The sequence below is a fragment of the Scardinius erythrophthalmus genome, assembly GCF_964197995.2.
Source record: "Scardinius erythrophthalmus genome assembly, chromosome: 15".
NCBI lineage: Eukaryota > Metazoa > Chordata > Actinopteri > Cypriniformes > Leuciscidae > Scardinius > Scardinius erythrophthalmus.
This window is the reverse complement of record NC_138235.1, coordinates 39,471,089-39,480,794: the sequence shown is the minus strand read 5'-3', so window position 1 is coordinate 39,480,794 and position 9,706 is coordinate 39,471,089. Positions and strand designations below refer to the sequence as shown.

The 9,706-nt window shown below is 41.1% G+C and overlaps 1 protein-coding gene across 1 annotated transcript in view; it reads left to right on the top strand.

Moving 5' to 3' along the window:
• Positions 1-481: 481 nt before the first annotated feature.
• The window catches only part of LOC308703395 (uncharacterized protein), a 29,285-nt gene continuing 20,060 nt past the window's right edge, over positions 482-9,706 (top strand). Inside the window, exons 1-4 of the mRNA XM_081386839.1 lie at positions 482-603; positions 1,113-1,666; positions 1,896-1,952; positions 2,073-2,207. Of these exons, the coding sequence (XP_081242965.1) occupies positions 1,115-1,666; positions 1,896-1,952; positions 2,073-2,207 (744 nt within the window). The 5' untranslated portion in view covers positions 482-603; positions 1,113-1,114. The remainder of the gene's footprint in view (positions 604-1,112; positions 1,667-1,895; positions 1,953-2,072; positions 2,208-9,706) is intronic.

Below are 9,706 nucleotides of genomic sequence, written 5' to 3'. Positions count from 1 at the left end.
CCTCAGACGACAGACGGCTGAGATTCGCGCTTCAGGATCGTGACGTGTGTGTGCGCACTCGTGCAGTGGCCAGACAACGGTCAGCATTTTATTATTGCTTAATATAAATGTATGCAAATCATGCACACATTTTATTATTATAAAAACAACTAACAATCTTCTTCTTCTTTTTTTTTTTACCACGTCTTCATCATTTATTTTTTGCTAACCGAAAGCCTTTAAATGTTTTATTGTTTTACCGATCCAGGAAATCAAGGCAAATTACACTAAATCATATGTTTAGTGTGTCTTTTTAAACAAACTTTTGTATAACAATTGTATAAACTGTGATAACTTTATATTTGTTCTCTTCAAAAATTAAGGAACTGAATAAAACTACACATATTCTAAAAGTTTCTTACACTGTTTACTCACTCAGCATGGATGGATTAGGAACAGTTTAATATTTATGATTATGGGCGGAGCTACAGTATATGACGTCACTGCATGTGTGTAAAGACTTCGGTGAAAATGAAACTGAACAGGTGAACTGGAAGCTTCTTCAAACAACACTTCTTTTCAGAAACCCTGAAATTAACAATCAAATCTGACATTCACTCACAGGTAAGCGATGGAAATGTAAGTTCACTAGTTTAATAGCATGATGCAGTACAAGAACGTTTGTAAAATTAAAGTCTGTGTTCATGTCACATATCAGAATCAGGAAGTATTTGAACTTCAGACAGAATAAACAAAGTTCAATGAAAACCATAACTCTATTAAACAGAAATGACTCTTGGTGGTTACAGATGTTTATTTAGTAAGTTATTTGCTTGAAAAATTACAGTTCCACTCATTTTCTGTGTTTTTTTTTATTTTATTTTATAAATCTTATGATGGTATTAAAATGTTTTTGTGAAAACCTATTATATTAGTAATTAGTAATTATACAGTACCTAGTACTGTGGCTCCTAGTTTCTGTTTAGTTTCTGTATTTAGCTTCTTCAGGTTTTTTTCTACAGGTAACATGCAACATCCACAGCCTAATTAACTATTTAGTTATAGTACATATAATTATCAAAATGCTCTCCTCAGGAATGTAGACAATTTATTGACATTACTTATCTTTTCAGTCATGGCGTCCTCCAGTGGTCCATCACTAAATGAGGAGCTTCAGTGCTCCATCTGTCTGGAAGTGTTCACTGATCCAGTCACCACTCCATGTGGACACAACTTCTGCAGAACCTGCCTGAGCAAGAGCTGGACGAACACACAGACCTGCTTCTGTCCACTCTGTAAAGAAATATTCAGCAGAAGACCTGATCTCAAGATTAATACAACACTCAGAGAGGTTGTGCAACACTTTAAGGAGAAGCTCAATCCAGGAGAATCTGAGGTGTTCTGTGACATCTGTGGTGAAAGAAAGCAGAAAGCTGTGAAGACCTGCCTGACGTGTCAAAGCTCTTACTGTGACTCTCATCTGGAGCCTCATCGCAGAGTCCCACGTCTAAAGAAACACACACTGATCAATGCTGTGGAAAATCTGGAGGATTATATATGCCAGAAACACGAGAGACCTCTGGATCTGTTCTGCACAGATGACCAGATGTGTGTTTGTCTGTCCTGTACTGAAGGAGAACACAGGACTCACAACACTGTTCCTATAGAGGAGGAGAGTCGAGAGAAGGTAAAGAAATACAGACAAAACACTTTAAACACACTGTGAAATGCATCCTAAATCAGGTAAACGTTAATTTTGTAAATCTTTGAGAATTCAAGATGTTACCTTCAAAGCTGACAGACATGGACTAAAAGACATAAAAGACATCTCAAATAAGAAGAAAACAAATTGTGTTTTCAGAAGATCGAACGCTATATTCAGTGATAAATGTGTCTGTGTTTTTCTCTGTATGTAGATGATCCAGGACAGAATTAAGAAGATTCAAGAGATCACGCGCTCAGAGCAGAGAAAAGTGAGTGTAAAAAATTATTAGAATCATTTGGCTTCTTGCAATTTGAGCCGCAACTTATCACAAGCTTTGCGATCTTTCCTCGAGAAGTGTTGCTTGAACTGAATCTTCCTCTTTTTGCAGACTCTCGCCTCCATTGATTGTTCCCTTACTTCGTCACGGGCCGTCCACATTAGAAAATGGATGATTATTGGTCTGGGTGTCCTGTTGGTAGCAACATTGATAGCAACATTGATCATCTTGCTTAAACAATATACCGTGAGTGTGAAGGAGTGTGTAAGTGTATTGGTTTAGGAGTGAGTGGTTTGGTACTTGCGGTTAAGTGTGTCTTCAGCTGCTTCTTGAACAATGTGATGGTCTCAGCAGTTCGGTTGGAGGTTAAAATAAATAAATAAAATATTTAAAATAGGGGAAAACAAAAAGTTAAAAAGAGCAGTAAAAAAATATGTTTTTTTGTTAGTGTTTGCAAATAATTTATATATATATCTATATCTATAAATAATATAATATATATATATTTTTTATATGCACCTATTCAGTCGTATTCATATACCTAATATGTTGAAAATGCAAAATGGAAAAAAATCTAGTCTTCTAGTCTCCTCACAGTCAATGAATTACATACTGTAAATCACATAACTGAAAATTTCAACAACAACAACAAAAAATTGGTTTGCATCACTTGATAATATTGTTGTTCATTTAGCATTTAAACAGTGTCAGTGTTCTGTCACTTTGGTCTGTTTATTCTTGGCTTTGATGAGAGAACTCTGAAGCCTTGTTTATACTTTTGCCTGGCTCTGTCTCCGCTGACTCCTACACTCAACGGCTGTCCGAATTCACTCACTCGTTTTCATTTACTCCAAGTGAAATGTATTAGTGGACTAATCTAGGGAATAGTGATTGAGGATTTAGGGGGCGATTTCGGATTCAGCCGATGTTTATTTTAGTACACTTCATCAAAACCAGAATACAAAGAATCGTGTAAAATATATGGATATGAGAACATATGAATAAAACGACACTCGGTTACTAACGTAACCTCGGTTATCTCTAGAGAGGGAACGAGTGTTGCGTAAGTTTATCTTACGCTACGGGAAAACTCCTTTTCTTGAGAATACTAAAGCAAAAAATTATCCTTAATTTTTAGAATGTAAAACGCATTTGCTGCAGCAGGCTACGCAACACTCGTTCCCTCTCTAGAGAGAACCGAGGTTACTTTAGTAATCAAGTGTCGCTCTCTTACGAGAGTACTCTCGTGTTGCCTTTAGCTTACGCTACGGGAACCCTATGTAAAGCGCCGTGCGTGCTAAGTTTCCAACACTTATGTCCCAAGGGCAGTAGCCCAGGGCTCATGTATAAGTGAAGTGATCGCAACGGCAGAACAGGGCGGGACGACTCTGTGTTATGAGATAGGTGCATACACATATATGTACACAGTTAACCCTCTGGGGTCTGAGCTGTTTTCTGGGCCTGGAGGTGTTCTGACATGCTCTGACATTTGTGGTTATTTCTGTTACTTGTGACATTTTCATGGCTAAAGTCTGATTACACTGTATTCAGCACAAACTCTGCTACAATAATATATCAGCAGCATGTGTGTAAAAGTTTGTAGTTTGAGATAATGACATTTATGCGTGGTTTGTGAAAATACAAAAAAAAATTCTCACTGAAATAAGGTCATGAAACCCATACTGATTATTTCTTCACAAGACTTTTGAAAATTGTATGACGTAGCCTAGAATATTTGCTCTAAAACTATGTGAAAATCACCCTGACTGCTCATTCAGAGAAGACAATATATTGATTTAAAATTTTTACGACGTGTTTTGTGTGATAAAGCTTTATGCGGGAGGGGCGGATCACCTCATTAATATGTAAGTCTTTTCACACCTGAGAAAGACAAAGACACTCCCTAATGGCCCTATCATAATAGAATTGCCATTCTGACCAACCTTGCACAAAGAATGAGGAGATTTAAAAAAGAATGGCTTTTAGATTGTTTGGATTTATTTACAACACAACATAATCCAAATATACACAACAAATGACAAAAAAGCACTCATTGAAAACAATCATCCAAAGAAAGAGACCTTTGTGCCATTCCTAAAAACATTGTACATACATACATACCTTTCATTTCCAAGGTGTTTGATTTTCACTTTACCATGTTCATGTACAGAGACTCATGTGAATGTTGAAGTCAGCAGGACTCAGTGGTATCTGGGTCCTGAAAGAAAAAAAAAAGTGAACATAATGATATCAAGAGGAAGGCCTGCACGATTTTGGGAATACATTTTAGATTTTTCTGGTTAAAATTGCCTTTTAAAATTCACAGAATACACACACACACACACACAAATGTTTCCAATAATATATAATATAATGAACACCAGGTTTGTTGTGCCTTGTAGGCATAGGCTATGCGCAGTGCTGCATAAAATAATAACAATAACCTATAGCAGCATATAAATCTTCCAAAAGATTTCAGTAACAACTAAGCTAGAGAAAAATATATTGATTATCATGTTACTTCAAATGTTTTCATTCGTTATGATGATATGAAATGAGATAATAGTAAAAACATGAAGCCGTTTGTTGCGTTTTGCTTTTCAAACGATCCAAAATATGATACATTCAAACGCGATCGCGCTCAAATATAAAAAATTATGGTTACCATATACATATCTACGTTTGAGCAGATATCCACAAACACAGTAACAGTAAACACGGGTCTAAATATTATAATATTCACCTATATCTAGCAACAGTTCAACTGCAATGTGAAATTTATGCAACAATAACAAACTAATATGTAAGAATTTCTTACCTTACATCTTTCTTGTCTTCAAATCGCGTTCTTCTTCTTCTGGGGGTAAACCCAATGTAAGCTCACGGCGCGTCTTTCAATCTCGACGAAAAGCAGAGACTGATGAAGTGTTTTGGTGTTTTGTTTTTGAGGTAATGAGCGCGTTCGCGTTCCATGTGGAGATTTGCATGTGAATATCTTTTGCGCGAGTGGGCGTGGTCAAATTAAAAAAAATTAGGAAGCGTTTGAGAAGCTGGACATCTTGTTGGTTTTATACAAATTACTTAAACAGAGAATATTTGTTTTCAGTTTGAATCTGATCATTTAAAAGTACACACTTAAATGTTTATAAAGGTATATGGCTGATAAATGTGTGATAAGTATTCGCTGTGTTTTGTTTCAGTTTATAGACGTGCTCAAGAAAAAAAAGTTCACCGCGACGGAGAGGCAGAATGCACAGCCTGTTTATTTTCTTTATTTTACAAAAGCACAATGTTTTGATTTGATTGTAAGTAGACACATACAAAAGTAGAAATATCGAAGATTCTTTTTTTATATTTCTTTTTTCTGTATGACCATAAATGACGGAGTAATTTAAGTTTAAAGTGCTACAATGTGAAGAAAATCCAACAAAACGCGCCGGCGCGTTTTTCGACCTCAGAGGGTTAAAGGTCCCGTTCTTCGTGATCCCATGTTTCAAACTTTAGTAAGTGTGTAATGTTGTTGTTAGAGTATAAATAATATCTGTCAAATTCTAAAGCTCTAAGTTCAATGCCAAGCGAGATATTTTATTTAACAGAAGTCGCCTACAGCGAACGGCCAGTTTGGACTACATCCCTCTACTTCCATCTTTAATGACGTCACTAGAATAGTTTTTTGACTAACCTCCGCCCACAGGAATACACAAAAAAGGGGGCGTGGTCTTGTTGCACTCTCACGGAGAAGAGGAAGAGTTGCGTTTGTAGAGTGTGTTTGTCGCCATGTCATCGAGACGCTGTTATTTTCATCCCGGAGTCCAATCACCTTTGTTTGGCACTGAGCGCATGCATCTCCACGTTATGGTAAGAGGCATGACCTTTTCGGGCAACGTCTGCTAAGCTACTGTCGAATCACAACACAGGAACCGCTGGCACAATCAGAACTCGTTACGTATTTCTGAAGGAGGGACTTCATAGAACAAGGAAGTCATCAGCCCATTCTTAGGACAGTGAAAACAGCGGTATACAGATAAGTAAATTGTGTGAAAAATACTGTGTTTTTTACACGCGAAACATGAACACATGTTATATTGCACACTGTAAACACAATCAAAGTTTCAAAAACACACGAAAAACGTGACCTTTAAGGCAGTATGACCACCTTCAACTGCATAAGCCCACAGGATGTTGCAGCATATCAACAGTCTAATCAAACTGGGTTGGGTAGACAATGTTAATATGGCATAATCACACTGAGAACAGCCTGGCCTGTAAGGCGGGTACTTCCAGGTTATAAAACCTTACAAATGTAGATATCGAGGCCCAGCCTGCTGCCATACAAATGTCATGAAGTGAGACCCCACTTGTCCATGCCCACAACGAGGCCATACCTCTAGTCGAGTGGGCCCTAACCCCCAAGGGGCAATCCAGGCCCTTGGACGAATAAGCTGACGCAACAGTGTCTACTATTCATCTGGACAGGGGCTGTTTCGAGACGGCTAGCCCTTTGACGCGGCCACCGAACGAAACGAAAAGTTGCCCTGTTTGCCTAAAGGCGGTAGAGCACTCCACATAAATCCTTAAAGCCCTTACTGGGCAAAGGAGGTTAACCCCAGCCTCACTGTCAAACGCAGGGAGGGCCGAGAGGGAAATAGCTTGCGCTCTAAAAGGAGTCGCAGGCACTTTTGGGACGTAACCGTGCCTTGGTTTGAGGATGACCTTAGAGTCATTAGGCCCAAATTCCAGGCACGTAGCACTCACCGAGAGCGCATGCACGTCGGCCACCCGTTTTACTGAGGCTAGTGCCAGCAGAAAAGCGGTTTTGAATGACAGGTAGTTTAGCTCCACCGCGTGTAATGGTTCGAATGGTCTCCTGCTATCCAACAGCTCTTGTAGGAAAGAAAGCACCACCGTAACCTCACCATCTAGCGAGTTTAAGTCATGAGCTGAGCATCATTCAGCGAACACTGACCATTTGGACGCATAGAGCCGTCTAGTAGGCGGAGATCTGGCCTCTGTGATCGTGTTCAGCACTCCCTCCAGGAGGTGAAATGGTGATAAGTTGATCGGCCACACATGTAGGGCCCACAGCTCGGGGTATGGATGCCAAATTGCGCCCTGGGCCTTGGACAACAGGTCCTTCCTCAGCAGAATCGGCCATGGAGCTATGTTCCCCAGTTCCGTCAGTTCTGGGAACCAGACTTGATTCTCCCATAGCGGAGCTACCAGCAGTATCGAGCATTTGCTCTCCCTGACTCGCTTGATTACCTGTGGTAACAAGGCGACCGGAGGAAACGCATAGAGAGGGTGTCAGGGCCAGTTTAGGGCCAGCGCATCTCTTTCTTTTGAAAATGGGGGAATTGGGGTGGGATTAAATAAGTTGTCTTCTTCCCACTCGCTTTCAGGCAGAATTTGATCATCATATTTGAATATTGTATATTTTGTTTTGTTTTGTTTTTTTTGCACTATGATTTAACTATATTTTGTCTACCTTGTACTTTTTTTTTGTGCCATTGCCTGAAATAAATGAATAAAAAAAAAAGAACATTGGGCAGCGAGCGTTGGTTTGTGACGCAAACAGGTCTACCTCTGCTCTGCCGAAAATGTCCCAGATGTTTCGCACCGCCAGAGGGTGCAGGGACCACTCCCCTGGGGAGAGTTTTGCCCTGGATAGCATATCTGGGTCCACGTTCAGGACGGCCGGTACATGCGCCGCTCTCAGCGAGCATAGATTGTGCTGGCCCCATTTGAGGAGGTGTTTTGCTATTGCAAGGTGGCTCCGGGACCTGAGGCCGCCCTGGCGATTTATGTAGGACACCACCGACGTGTTGTCCGTTCTGATCAGAACGTGGTGGTTCCTCAGTGTGGGGAGGAAGAACTGAAGGGCATTTTCGACCGCTTTCATCTCTAGACAGTTTGTGTAGACTCTTCTCAGCGTCTGTCCACAGACCCATTGAAGGTCTCCCTTCGTATAGGGCGCCCCAACCCGTGTAGGAAGCATCTGTCGAGACTACTTTAATTCGTTAAGCGATGCCCAGGTTCACGCCGGACTGGTACCAGCTGGCTCTCATCCACGGTTTCAGAGCTGCTACACATGTCTGATTCACTGTGAGACGAAGCAGACCTGATGTCCATGCTCGCGCTGGCACCCGCCATCTCAGCCACAGCTGAAAAGGGCGCATGTGCAGCACCGTCGAGGCTGAGGCCATGAGACCCATCATCCACTGAAACACTCTGAGCGAGCTGGCCGCCACCGCACTCTCTATGGGCGGCTGCCCTGAGTGCGAATAACTCTCAATGTCGACCCTACGGGCTCGACTTTAAGTTTTCGACCAAGCTGTCGCTCCCCCTTTCTCTGCCGGGCCGCGCAGAAAGAAGCGCCGCTCCCAGAGACCACCGGAGACCGAGGTGGCACTGAAAAACTCGCCGGAACCTTTCCCTCAAGCTTCTCTCTCGCTCTCCGCCCCCCCTCCCGGCCGCACAACCGCCGACTCTCGCCCGCGCCACCGCGTCAGGGGATGAAGCGGATGAGGTGGATGAGGACGCCGCCGCTGACAGCTGCTCCATCCTGGCCTCTGACAGTGAGGTGTGGTCTACCGCCTCCTCGTCAGTCCAGGAATCCGGCCGCACTCGAGCCGGCGAGGACGCAAAGCTTCTGCGCCTCCTCACCAAGGCCGTTGACCAGCTTGGCCTCGAGTGGTCACCGCCGAAGGAGCCGGCACTGAACAAACTCGACAGCTGCTTTCTGCAGAATCGCCGCCGCCGAACATCCCCATCCAGGATTGCACTCATGTATGTAAAAGTTTGTAGTTTTGAGATAATGACATTTATGCGTGGTTTGTCAAAATACAAAAAAAATTCTCACTGAAATAAGGTCATGAAACCCATACTGATTATTTCTTCACAAGACTTTTGAAAATTGTATGACGTAGCCTAGAATATTTGCTTTAAAACGATGTGAAAATCACCCTGACTGCTCATTCAGAGAAGACAATATATTGATTTAAAATTTTTATGACGTGTTTTGTGCCACAAAGCTTTATGCCGGAGCTCATTAATATGTAAGCTTTCCACACCTGAGAAAGACAAAGACCCTCCTCTAACTGCCCTATTAGGAGCTATCAGGCCCCTATCATTCTGAGCAACCTTTCACAAAGAATGAGGAGATTTAAAAAAGAATGGCTTTTAGATTGTTTGATTTATTTACAACACAACATAATCCAAAGATAACCAATTATCCAAAGACAGAGACCTTTGTGCCATTCCTAAAAACATTGTACATACCTTTCATTTCCAAGGTGTTTGATTTTCACTTTACCATGTTCATGTTCAGAGACTCATGTGAATGTTGAAGTCAGCAGGAGTGGCATCTGGGCCCTGAAAAAAAAAAAAAAGTGAACATACTGATATCAAGAGAAAGGCCTGCACGATTTTGGTAAAACATTTTAGATTTTTCTGGTTAAAATTGCTTTTTAAAATTTACAGAATACACACACACACACACACACAAATGTTTCCAACAATAATTAAATGAACACCAGGTTTGTTGTGCCTTGTAGGCATAGACTATGCGCAGTGCTGCATAAAATAATAACAATAACCATAGCAGCCTATAAATCTTCCAAAATATTTCAGTAACAACTAAGCTAGAGAAAAATATATTGATTATCATGTTACTTCAAATGTTTCCATTCGTTATGATGATATGAAATGAGATAACAGTAAAAACATGAAGCCGTTTGGAGCGTTTT